Source organism: Cetorhinus maximus, unplaced genomic scaffold (assembly GCF_964194155.1).
Source record: "Cetorhinus maximus unplaced genomic scaffold, sCetMax3.hap1.1 HAP1_SCAFFOLD_4465, whole genome shotgun sequence".
NCBI lineage: Eukaryota > Metazoa > Chordata > Chondrichthyes > Lamniformes > Cetorhinidae > Cetorhinus > Cetorhinus maximus.
Window position 1 is genome coordinate 2,501 of NW_027600368.1, and position 12,869 is coordinate 15,369.

Consider the following 12,869-nt stretch of genomic DNA (forward strand, 5'->3'; position numbering starts at 1 on the left):
ATCTAACGCACTGTGACACCCGGTCCCAGAGGGGGGGAAAGGACAGTGTATCTAACGCATTGTGACACCCGGTCCCAGAGGGGGAAAGGACAGCGTATCTAACGCACTGTGACACCCGGTCCCAGAGGGGGGAAAGGACAGCGTATCTAACGCACTGTGACACCCGGTCCCAGAGGGGGAAAGGACAGTGTATCTAACGCACTGTGACACCCGGTCCCAGAGGGGGAAAGGACAGTGTATCTAACGCACTGTGACACCCGGTCCCAGAGGGGAAAGGACAGTGTGTCTAACGCACTGTGACACCCGGTCCCAGAGGGGGGAAAGGACAGTGTATCTAACGCACTGTGACACCCGGTCCCAGAGGGGGAAAGGACAGTGTATCTAACGCACTGTGACACCCGGTCCCAGAGGGGGAAAGGACAGTGTATCTAACGCACTGTGACACCCGGTCCCAGAGGGGGAAAGGACAGTGTGTCTAACGCACTGTGACACCCGGTCCCAGAGGGGGGAAAGGACAGTGTATCTAACGCACTGTGGACACCCGGTCCCAGAGGGGGAAAGGACAGTGTATCTAACGCACTGTGACACCCGGTCCCAGAGGGGGAAAGGACAGTGTATCTAACGCACTGTGACACCCGGTCCCAGAGGGGGAAAGGACAGTGTATCTAACGCACTGTGACACCCGGTCCCAGAGGGGGAAAGGACAGTGTATCTAACGCACTGTGACACCCGGTCCCAGAGGGGGGAAAGGACTGTGTATCTAACGCACTGTGACACCCGGTCCCAGAGGGGGAAAGGACAGCGTATCTAACGCACTGTGACACCCGGTCCCAGAGGGGGAAAGGACAGTGTATCTAACGCACTGTGACACCCGGTCCCAGCGGGTTTAATGTTGCCCACCTCAGCCAGTGCCTCTAGCCCTGGGCTGCTCTCGATCTGCTGTATCTCCGAGTGGAGCGAGTTGTTAAGTCCACCCAAGTCTTGAAGGCTCATCTCCTCCTTCATTTGATGGACACGTTCCCGAAGATCCAGGTTGACTGTCTTCACTTGCTCCGTCTCACTGCGGAGTTGCTGGAGCTGGACAGGGACAAATAAGGTCCTCGTTCAGGCACGTCCACTGAATCGAGCCCTCCCTCTGTTCCCCAGCCTGTCCCCTCTCTCTATCCCCTCTCTCTATCCCTCTGTTCCCCAGTCTGTCCCCTCTCTCTATCCCTCTGTTCCCTGTCCCCTCTCTCTTGTCCCCTCTCTCTATCCCCAGTCTGTCCCTCTCTCTCTATCCCTCTGTTCCCCAGTCTGTCCCCTCTCTCTATCCCTCTGTTCCCCAGTCTGTCCCCTCTCTCTCTATCCCTCTGTTCCCCAGTCTGTCCCCTCTCTCTATCCCTCTGTTCCCCAGTCTGTCCCCTCTCTCTATCCCTCTGTTCCCCAGTCTGTCCCCTCTCTCTATCCCTCTGTTCCCCAGTCTGTCCCCTCTCTCTATCCCTCTGTTCCCCAGTCTGTCCCCTCTCTCTATCCCTCTGTTCCCCAGTCTGTCCCCTCTCTCTATCCCTCTGTTCCCCAGTCTGTCCCCTCTCTCTATCCCTCTGTTCCCCAGTCTGTCCCCTCTCTCTATCCCTCTGTTCCCCAGTCTGTCCCCTCTCTCTATCCCTCTGTTCCCCAGTCTGTCCCCTCTCTCTATCCCTCTGTTCCCCAGTCTGTCCCCTCTCTCTATCCCTCTGTTCCCCAGTCTGTCCCCTCTCTCTATCCCTCTGTTCCCCAGTCTGTCCCCTCTCTCTATCCCTCTGTTCCCCAGTCTGTCCCCTCTCTCTATCCCTCTGTTCCCCAGTCTGTCCCCTCTCTCTATCCCTCTGTTCCCCAGTCTGTCCCCTCTCTCTATCCCTCTGTTCCCCAGTCTGTCCCCTCTCTCTATCCCTCTGTTCCCCAGTCTGTCCCCTCTCTCTCTATCCCTCTGTTCCCCAGTCTGTCCCCTCTCTCTATCCCTCTGTTCCCCAGTCTGTCCCCTCTCTCTATCCCTCTGTTCCCCAGTCTGTCCCCTCTCTCTATCCCTCTGTTCCCCAGTCTGTCCCCTCTCTCTATCCCTCTGTTCCCCAGTCTGTCCCCTCTCTCTATCCCTCTGTTCCCCAGTCTGTCCCCTCTCTCTATCCCTCTGTTCCCCAGTCTGTCCCCTCTCTCTATCCCTCTGTTCCCCAGTCTGTCCCCTCTCTCTATCCCTCTGTTCCCCAGTCTGTCCCTCTCTCTATCCCTCTGTTCCCCAGTCTGTCCCCTCTCTCTATCCCTCTGTTCCGCCAGTCTGTCCCTCTCTCTATCCCTCTGTTCCCCAGTCTGTCCCCTCTCTCTATCCCTCTGTTCCCCAGTCTGTCCCCTCTCTCTATCCCTCTGTTCCCCAGTCTGTCCCCTCTCTCTATCCCTCTGTTCCCCAGTCTGTCCCCTCTCTCTATCCCTCTGTTCGCCAGTCTGTCCCCTCTCTCTCTATCCCTCTGTTCCCCAGTCTGTCCCCTCTCTCTATCCCTCTGTTCCCCAGTCTGTCCCCTCTCTCTATCCCTCTGTTCCCCCAGTCTGTCCCCTCTCTCTATCCCTCTGTTCCCCAGTCTGTCCCCTCTCTCTATCCCTCTGTTCCCCAGTCTGTCCCCTCTCTCTATCCCTCTGTTCCACAGTCTGTCCCCTCTCTCTATCCCTCTGTTCCCCAGTCTGTCCTCTCTCTCTATCCCTCTGTTCCCCAGTCTGTCCCCTCTCTCTATCCCTCTGTTCCCCAGTCTGTCCCCTCTCTCTCTATCCCTCTGTTCCCTCGTATCCTCTTACCTGTGACTCCTGTTCCTTGCTGTGTTCTTGGACCAGTCGTATGCTTCTTTGTAGTGTCTCGATTCCACTCTGTAAGATCCCCTTCTCCTCTCTCAGAGATTTAATTCGCTCTTCTGCCTCCCAGCCCCTCTCCACCAGCATCTGATTCTGTGGAATGAATGGCTATGATCACACATTTGATACAGGAATTGGAAAGGACCATTCAGCCCCTCTCCAGCCTGTTACACAGGAACAGGAGGAGGCCATTCAGCCCCTCTCTCGAGCCTGTTACACAGGAATAAGAGGAGGCCATTCAGCCCCTCTCCAGCCTGTTACACAGGAACAGGAGGAGGCCATTCAGCCCCTCTCGAACCCTGTTACACAGGAACAGGAGGAGGCCCCATTCAGCCCCTCTCTCAAGCCTGTTACACAGGAACAGGAGGAGGCCCATTCAGCCCCTCTCGAGCCTGTTACACAGGAACAGCAGGAGGCCATTCAGCCCCTCTCTTGAGCCTGTTACACAGGAACAGGAGGAGGCCATTCAGCCCCTCTCCAGCCTGTTACACAGGAACAGGAGGATGCCATTCAGCCCCTCTCTTTAGCCTGTTACACAGGAACAGGAGGAGGCCATTCAGCCCCTCTCCAGCCTGTTACACAGGAACAGGAGGAGGCCCCATTCAGCCCCATCTCGATGCTGTTACACAGGAACAGGAGGAGGCCATTCAGCCCCTCTCCAGCCTATTACACAGGAACAGGAGGAGGCCATTCAGCCCCTCTCTTTAACCTGTTAAACAGGAACCGGAGGAGGCCATTCAGCCCCTCTCTTGAGCCTGTCAGAGAGGAACCGGTGGAGGCCATTCAGCCCTGTCAATCCTCTCCCCTCATCCTGTCGCAGTATGGCTTAGCTCCAGATCCCTCTACAAGGACCTTAACAAGTTACTACATACACACGAACATACGAATTAGGAACAGGAGTAGGCCATTCGGCCCCTCGAGCCTATTCCATCGTTCAATAAGATCGTGGCTGATCTGATTGTAACATTGTGCTCCCAGCTACCCCCGATGACCAGCCGCTCCCTTGCTTACCAAGAGTCTATCTAGTTCTGGCTCGTTCTAATGTGATAACATGTCCAACAATAACAGAAGTGGTCAAACCAAGTTTAACCCGAAACGTAAGGAGATATTAGGGACAGACAACCAAAAGCTCAGTCTAAGAGGTCGGTTTTAAGGAGCGTCTTAAAGGAGGAGAGAGAGAGAGAGAGAGAGGGGGGGAGCGAGGAGGGAGGAGGTGGGCGGAGAGGTTTAGGGGAAGGAGTTCTAGAGCTTAGGGACCCCCCTCCCCAGGCAGCTGAAGGCCCGGCCGCCAATGGCGGAGCGATGGGAATCGGGGGATGCTGGAGAGCCCAGAATTGGAGGAGCGCAGAGATCTCGGAGGGTTGTAGGAGGTTACAGAGAAAGGGAGGGTTGTAGGGGGCTGGAGGAGGTTACAGAGATAGGGAGGGATTGTAGGGGGCTGGAGGAGGTTACAGAGATAGGGAGGGTTGTAGGGGCTGGAGGAGGTTACAGAGATAGGGAGGGTTGTAGCGGCTGTAGGAGGTTACAGAGATAGGGAGGGATTGTAGGGGCTGGAGGAGGTTACAGAGATAGGGAGGGTTGTAGGAGCTGGAGGAGGTTTCAGAGATAAGTAAGGTTGTAGGGGCTGGAGGAGGTTACAGAGCTAGGGAGGGGTGTAGGGGCTGGAGGAGGTTACAGAGATAGGGAGGGTTGTAGGGTCTGGGGGAGGTTGCAGAGATAGGAAAGGTTGTCGGGCTGGAGGAGGGTACAGAGATAGGGAGGGTTGTCGGGGCTGGAGGAGGTTACAGAGATAGGGAGGGATGTAGGGGCTGGAGGAGGTTACAGAGATAGGGACGGTTGTAGGGGGCTGGAGGAGGTTACACAGATAGGGAGGGTTGTAGGGGCTGGAGGAGGTTACAGAGATAGGGAGTGTTGGCGGGGCTGGAGGAGGTTACAGAGATAGGGAGGGGTGTCGGGTCTGGAGGAGGTTACAGAGATAGGGAGGGTTGTCGGGTCTGGAGGAGGTTACAGAGATAGGGAGGGTTGTCGGGTCTGGAGGAGGTTACAGAGATAGGGAGGGTTGTCGGGTCTGGAGGAGGTTACAGATATTCTTTTCTCTTTGCCAGAGTTGGTGCCTTTGGGAGAGGGGGGTGGAAATAACGAGGAACAGTGGACAGTGTGAGAGACAGAGGTGGCGAGAGACAGAGACGGGGGAGAAGGAGATGGAGTGAGCGAGTGGAGAGAGAGAGAGAGACAGAGATGGAGAGATGGATAGAGAGATGGAGCGAGAGGGAGAGAGAGGGAGGAGAGAGAGATGGAGTGAGTGAGAGAGAGTATGAGAGACAGGGAAAGAGAGAGAGAGACAGGGAAAGAAAGAGAGAGAGACAGGGAGAGAGAGAGAGACAGGGAGAGAGAGAGAGAGAGACGGAGAGAGAGAGAGAGAGACAGGGAAAGAGAGAGAGAGAGACAGGGAAAGAGAGAGAAAGACGGAAAGAAAGAGAGAGAGACAGGGAGAGAGAGAGAGAGACAGGGAGAGAGAGAGAGAGAGAGAGAGAGAGAGACAGAGAGAGAGAGAGACACGGAGAGAGAGAGAGAGACAGGGAGAAAGAGAGAGACAGGGAGAAAGAGAGAGAGACAGGGAGAGAGAGAGAGAGACAGGGAGAGAGAGAGAGAGAGACAGGGAGAGAGAGAGAGAGACAGGGAGAGAGAGAGAGAGACAGGGAGAGAGAGAGAGAGAGAGACAGGGAGAGAGACGGAGAGAGAGAGAGAGACAGGGAGAGAGAGAGAGACAGGGAGAGAGAGAGAGACAGGGAGAGAGAGAGAGACAGGGAGAGAGAGAGAGAGACGGAGAGAGAGAGAGAGACAGGGAGAGAGAGAGAGAGAGAGACAGGGAGAGAGAGAGAGAGACACAGGGAGAGAGAGGGAGAGACAGGGAGAGAGAGAGAGAGACAGGGAGAGAGAGAGAGAGAGAGACAGGGAGAGAGAGAGAGAGACAGGGAGAGAGAGAGAGAGACACAGGGAGAGAGAGAGAGAGACGGGGAGAGAGAGAGAGACAGGGAGAGAGAGGGAGAGACAGGGAGAGAGAGAGAGAGACAGGGAGAGAGAGAGAGACAGGGAGAGAGAGAGAGAGACAGGGAGAGAGAGAGAGAGACAGGGAGAGAGAGAGAGAGACAGGGTGAGAGAGAGAGAGAGAGAGAGACAGTGAGAGAGAGAGGGACTGAGACAGACGGACAGTCAGAGAGACACAGAATTCCAGACAACAGGAGAAGAGAGAGAGAACGAGACAAATCCACACAGTGAGGGTCCTCATCACCGCCCACACATCTGTGTGAAACCCCCGATCTTACAAGGCTGAGCGACAATCCTGCCCACCAGCATTACTTTACCTGGTCACAGCCGAGTAAACATTTCCCAGTCAATTTTACCATGTAAACGGTCACAGAGTAAATACAATCCGCGGCCACTAGGTGGGGCTAGATTGCGCGTTTCTCTCCCAATTTCATCATTAACCTGACCACGGCATCATCCCTGTGGATGAACGGACTGTAGACACGTGACAAAATACACATTACTGGGAAAAGCGCTCTCTATAACGCAACACCACATAGCGTGTTGCATGCCTGCACATACATGTCTCTTACCCCCTATGAAACACGCTTGTCCCTCACCAGCCTCCCCCTCACCTACCACTTTCTGAACGTGGGAAGATCACGTGTGTTGGATTTGCGTTAATGAGCTTAGGCTGAGCCGGTGAGGTCAGGTTTGTCCTGTGTTGAGTCTGAATATCTGGATTAATCTCGGCACCTAGAAACTGCCTCCTGATTAAACTGGGCCACAGACACTTTGACCGGTCAGGGTGGGGATTACAACACCTCCCCAGGCAGGTGACCGTCTCCTGTCTCCTCGTTCACCGTCTCGGAGAGACAGAGTGAGAGAGAGAGGGAGGGAGGGAGGGACAGAGAGAGGGGGAGAGGGAGGGAGGCAGCAGACGGCAAGGAGAGGGATGGGGCAGGAGAGAGGGGGAGAGAGAGGGACAGTGAGAGACAATGCGGGAGAGAGAGGGAGAGTTAGATGGTGCGAGAGAGAGAGGGAAAGTGAGATGGTGTGGGAGGGAGAGAGGGAAAGTGAGACGGTGTGCGGAAGAGAGGGAAAGTGAGACGATGTGGGTGAGAGAGGGGGAAAGTGAGACGGTGCGAGAGAGAGAGAGAGGGAAAGTGAGATGGTGCGGGGGAGAGAGGGAAGGTGAGACGGTGCGAGAGAGAGAGGGAAAGTGAGACGGTGCGAGGGAGAGAGAGAGGGAAAGTGAGACAGTGCGAGAGAGAGAGAGAGAGGGAAAGTGAGACAGTGCGAGGGAGAGAGAGGGAAAGTGAGACGGTGCGAGAGAGAGAGAGAGGGAAAGTGAGACGGTGCGAGAGAGAGAGAGAGGGAAAGTGAGACGGTGCGAGGGAGAGAGAGGGAAAGTGAGACGGTGCGAGGGAGAGAGAGGGAAAGTGAGACGGTTTGGGAGAGAGAGAGAGAGGGAAAGTGGGACGGTGCGAGGGAGAGAGAGAGGGAAAGTGAGATGGTGCGAGAGAGAGAGAGAGAGGGAAAGTGAGACGGTTTGGGAGAGAGAGAGAGAGGGAAAGTGAGACGGTTTGGGAGAGAGAGAGAGAGGGAAAGTGAGACGGTTTGGGAGAGAGAGAGAGGGAAAGTGGGACGGTGTGAGAGAGAGAGAGAGGGAAAGTGGGACGGTGTGAGAGAGAGAGAGAGGGAAAGTGAGACGGTGTGGGGGAGAGAGAGAGGGAAAGTGAGACGGTGTGAGAGAGAGAGAGAGAGGAAAGTGAGAACGTGCGGGAGAGAGAGGGAGAGAGAGGGAGAGAGAGAGGGAAAGTGAGAAGGTGTGAGGGAGAGAGAGAGAGGGAAAGTGAGACGGTGTGAGAGAGAGAGAGAGGAAAGTGAGAACGTGCGGGAGAGAGAGGGAGAGAGAGGGAAAGTGAGAACATGCGGGAGAGAGAGAGAGAGAGAGAGGGAAAGTGAGAACGTGCGGGAGAGAGAGAGAGAGGGAAAGTGAGATGGTGTGCGAGAGAGAGAGAGAGGGAAAGTGGGACGGTGTGAGAGAGAGAGAGAGAGGAAAGTGAGAACGTGCGGGAGAGAGAGAGAGAGAGAGAGGGAAAGTGAGAACGTGCGGGAGAGAGAGAGAGAGAGAGAGAGAGGGAAAGTGAGAACGTGCGGGAGAGAGAGAGAGAGGGAAAGTGAGATGGTGTGCGAGAGAGAGAGAGAGGGAAAGTGAGACAGTTTGGGAGAGAGAGAGAGAGGGAAAATGGGACGGTGTGAGAGAGAGAGAGAGAGAGGAAAGTGAGAACGTGCGGGAGAGAGAGAGAGAGAGGGAAAGTGGGACGGTGTGAGAGAGAGAGAGAGGGAAAGTGAGACGGTGTGGGGGAGAGAGAGAGGGAAAGTGAGACGGTGCGGGGGAGAGAGAGAGGGAAAGTGAGACAGTGCGGGAGGGAGAGAGAGAGGGAAAGTGAGACGGAGCGAGAGAGAGAGGGAAAGTGAGACGGTGCGGGGGAGAGAGAGAGGGAAAGTGAGACGGTGCGGGGGGAGAGAGAGAGAGAGGGAAAGTGAGAACGTGCGGGGAAGAGAGAGAGAGAGAGGGAGAGAGAGAGGGAAAGTGAGAAGGTGTGAGGGAGAGAGAGAGAGGGAAAGTGAGACGGTGTGAGAGAGAGAGAGAGAGGAAAGTGAGAACGTGCGGGAGAGAGAGGGAGAGAGAGGGAAAGTGAGAACATGCGGGAGAGAGAGAGAGAGAGAGAGGGAAAGTGAGAACGTGCGGGAGAGAGAGAGAGAGGGAAAGTGAGATGGTGTGCGAGAGAGAGAGAGAGGGAAAGTGGGACGGTGTGAGAGAGAGAGAGAGAGGAAAGTGAGAACGTGCGGGAGAGAGAGAGAGAGAGAGAGGGAAAGTGAGAACGTGCGAGAGAGAGAGAGAGAGAGAGGGAAAGTGAGAACGTGCGGGAGAGAGAGAGAGAGGGAAAGTGAGATGGTGTGCGAGAGAGAGAGAGAGGGAAAGTGAGACAGTTTGGGAGAGAGAGAGAGAGGGAAAATGGGACGGTGTGAGAGAGAGAGAGAGAGAGGAAAGTGAGAACGTGCGGGAGAGAGAGAGAGAGAGGGAAAGTGGGACGGTGTGAGAGAGAGAGAGAGGGAAAGTGAGACGGTGTGGGGGAGAGAGAGAGGGAAAGTGAGACGGTGCGGGGGAGAGAGAGAGGGAAAGTGAGACAGTGCGGGAGGGAGAGAGAGAGGGAAAGTGAGACGGAGCGAGAGAGAGAGGGAAAGTGAGACGGTGCGGGGGAGAGAGAGAGGGAAAGTGAGACGGTGCGGGGGGAGAGAGAGAGAGAGGGAAAGTGAGAACGTGCGGGGAAGAGAGAGAGAGAGAGGGAGAGAGAGAGGGAAAGTGAGAAGGTGTGAGGGAGAGAGAGAGAGGGAAAGTGAGACGGTGTGAGAGAGAGAGAGAGAGGGAAAGTGAGACGATGCGGGGGAGAGAGAGAGAGGGAAAGTGAGACGGTGCGGGGGAGAGAGAGAGGGAAAGTGAGACGATGCGGGGGAGAGAGAGAGAGGGAAAGTGAGATGGTGCGGGGGGAGAGAGAGAGGGAAAGTGAGACGGTGCGGGGGGAGAGAGAGAGAGGGAAAGTGAGACGGTGCGGGGGGAGAGAGAGAGGGAAAGTGAGACGGTGCGGGGGAGAGAGAGAGGGAAAGTGGGATGGAGCGAGAGAGAGAGAGAGGGAAAGTGAGATGGTGCGGGGGAGAGAGAGAGGGAAAGTGAGACGGTGCGGGGAAGAGAGAGAGGGAAAGTGAGACGGAGCGAGAGAGAGAGAGAGAGGGAAAGTGAGACGGTGCGGGGGAGAGAGAGAGGGAAAGTGAGACGGAGCGAGAGAGAGAGAGAGGGAAAGTGAGACGGTGCGGGGGAGAGAGAGAGGGAAAGTGAGACGGTGCGGGGGGAGAGAGAGAGAGGGAAAGTGAGACGGTGCGGGGGAGAGAGAGAGAGGGAAAGTGAGACGGTGCGGGGGGAGAGAGAGAGAGAGGGAAAGTGAGACGGTGCGGGGGGAGAGAGAGAGAGAGGGAAAGTGAGACGGTGCGGGGGGAGAGAGAGAGAGGGAAAGTGAGACGGTGCGGGGGAGAGAGAGAGGGAAAGTGAGACGGTGCGGGGGGAGAGAGAGAGAGAGGGAAAGTGAGACGGTGCGGGGGGAGAGAGAGAGAGAGGGAAAGTGAGACGGTGCGGGGGGAGAGAGAGAGGGAAAGTGAGACGGTGCGGGGGGAGAGAGAGAGAGAGGGAAAGTGAGACGGTGCGGGGGGAGAGAGAGAGAGAGGGAAAGTGAGACGGTGCGGGGGGAGAGAGAGAGAGAGGGAAAGTGAGACGGTGCGAGAGAGAGAGAGAGAGAGGGAAAGTGAGACGGTGCGGGGGGAGAGAGAGAGAGAGGGAGCTGTGCCCGTTGCTACGCCCGAGGGCAGCCCCCTGGACCTACCTCAGCCTTCAATGCCCGGAGCTGGTTGGACCTCTCGGTGTTACCGAGGGAATTCTCCCTCAGGTCATCCTCAACAGCTCGGAGTGCAGAACGGAGACGGTGCTGCTCTGCCTCTGCCTGGAGGGAGGAGAGGGAGGAGGGAGCAAGGGGTGGGGTGGGGGGGGAAGTGAGAGGGAGGGGAGGGGGAAAGGGAGGGGAGACGGGGGGAGAGGGGTAAAAGGGGAGAGGGGAGGCAGAGGGGATGAGAGACGTGGGGAGAGGAATGTGCGAGGGGGGTAGGAGAGGGAGGGAGAGAGAGAGAGAGGGGACAGGGGAGGGGAAGGGGACAGGGAGAGAGAGAGGGAGGGAGGGGGAGGCGGGGAGAGGAGGAGAGGAGATAAGGTGAGGGGAGGGGAGGTGAGGGGAGATGGGGGAAGGGAGATGAGGGGAGGTGGGGGAGGGGAGGGGAGGGGAGGGGAGAGGAGGTGAGGGGAGGGGAGGGGAGGGTGGGTGAGGGGCGGTGGAGGAGGGGAGGTGGGGGGAGGGGAGGTGTGGGAGGGGAGGTGGGAGGAGGGGAGGTGGGGGGAGCGGAGGTGGGGGAGGGGAGGTGGGGGGAGGGGAGGTGGGGGAGGGGAGGTGGGGGGAGGGGAGGTGGGGGAGGGGAGGTGGGGGGAGGGGAGGTGGGGGGAGGGGAGGTGGGGGAGGGGAGGTGGGGGGAGGGGAGGTGGGGGGAGGGGAGGTGGGGGGAGGGGAGGTGGGGGGAGGGGAGGTGGGGGAGGGGAGGTGGGAGGAGGGGAGGTGGGGGGGAGGGGAGGTGGGGGAGGGGAGGTGGGGGGAGGGGAGGTGGGGGAGCGGAGGTGGGGGAGGGGAGGTGGGGGAGGGGAGGTGGGGGAGGGGAGGTGGGGGAGGGGAGGTGGGGGCGGGGAAGTGGGGGGAGGGGAGGTGGGTGGAGGGGAGGTGGAGGGAGTGGAGGTGGGGGGAGGGGAGGTGGGGGGAGGGGAGGTGGAGGGAGTGGAGGTGGGGGAGGGGAGGTGGGGGGAGGGGAGGTGGGGGGAGGGGAGGTGGGGGGAGGGGAGGTGGGGGCGGGGAAGTGGGTGGAGGGGAGGTGAGTGGAGGGGAGGTGGAGGAGTGGAGGTGGGGGAGGGGAGGTGGGGGAGGGGAGGTGGGGGGAGGGGAGGTGGGGGGAGGGGAGGTGGGGGGAGGGGAGGTGGAGGGAGTGGAGGTGGGGGGAGGGGAGGTGGGGGGAGGGGAGGTGGGGGGAGGGGAGGTGGGGGGAGGGGAGGTGGGGGGAGGGGCGGTGGGGGGAGGGAGGAGAGAACAAAAAGGGGTCAGGACCACCAGTGAAGACAGTGCACCTAGTGGGCGATCGCCGCCCGTTAATTTACAATTATAACCACCGCTCTCGCCAGAAACCACCCCCCCCACCCTCAGAGCAACACCCACCCCAAACACACCCACACCGGCCCCCTCCTCACACCTCCCAGCTGGGGTAGGAGGGTGGTCAGGGCACCACCTCACAGGCAGGAGGTGCTCCCCGCGCTGGGAGCCATCGATCGGTGTGTGACACAGCCCCTGTGGTCCTCAGTAACACCCCAGAGCTGCTGCCCCAGCACCCAGCAGTCCGGAGGATAGGGCTTGGGATCTTCCTGTGCCATATCTGTCTGCGGCGAGGCCTTCGAATTCAGCGGACGATGCCACCATTAAAAAGCGACACCGGGATTAAACCCGACCCTCCCACTCTCCCCAACTCCCACTCCAGCTCTGTATTCGTGTCTAACGCACTGTGACACCCGGTCCCAGAGGGGGAAAGGACAGTGTATCTAACGCACTGTGACACCCGGTCCCAGAGGGGTGAAAGGACAGTGTATAAAATGGAGGAATGCTGAATCATTGTGAATGGAGGACAATTGACCATTTGTTGGTTTTGTTTCACAACTCACTTCAGATAAAGTGAAATCCAGACCAGCCTGTAAATCTGGATTCCACAGAATCCTATTCCTTCTCACACCATATACTTATCTCTCAGTGTCAGCTTGATATGTACAATAACACACCACTTGTTAAAATGAATGATTCACAATCGCCTGGTGCTGTATGGCCCCATGTATATGTGTGTGCTTGAGTGTGTGTGTGTGTGTGTTTGCGAGAGTGTGTGCGTGCGTGAGTGTATATGTGTGTGCGCACGAGTGTGTATCTGTGTGTGTGCGCAAGTGTATATGTGCGTGCGCACGAGTGCATATGTGTGTGCACACGAGTGTATATGTGTGTGCGCGAGTGTGCATGAGCATTTGTGTGCATGAGCGTGTGTGTACACGAGTGTGTGTGTATTCGTGAGTGTGTGTGCGCGCGTGTATGTGTGTGCGCGCGAGAGCGTGTGTGTGCACGCGAGAGTGTATGTGTGAGTGTGCGTGAGTGTATGTGTGCGTGTTTGCGTTTGTGTGTGCGCGCGAGTGCGAGTGTATATGTGCGTGCGCACGAGTGCATATGTGTGTGCACACGAGTGTATATGTGTGTACGCGAGTGTGCGTGAGCATTTGAGTGCATGAGCGTGTGTGTACACGAGTGTGTGTA

At 57.6% G+C, this 12,869-nt stretch overlaps 1 protein-coding gene across 1 annotated transcript in view; it reads right to left on the bottom strand.

The window, feature by feature from the left end:
* LOC144678501 (BICD family-like cargo adapter 2) overlaps positions 1-10,436 on the bottom strand; it is a gene marked incomplete at both ends in the record, with an annotated part of 10,708 nt that extends 272 nt beyond the window's left edge. The window contains 3 exons of the mRNA XM_078538264.1: positions 901-1,077; positions 2,797-2,943; positions 10,320-10,436. Of these exons, the coding sequence (XP_078394390.1) occupies positions 901-1,077; positions 2,797-2,943; positions 10,320-10,436 (441 nt within the window). The remainder of the gene's footprint in view (positions 1-900; positions 1,078-2,796; positions 2,944-10,319) is intronic.
* Between the last annotated feature and the right edge of the window lie 2,433 nt (positions 10,437-12,869).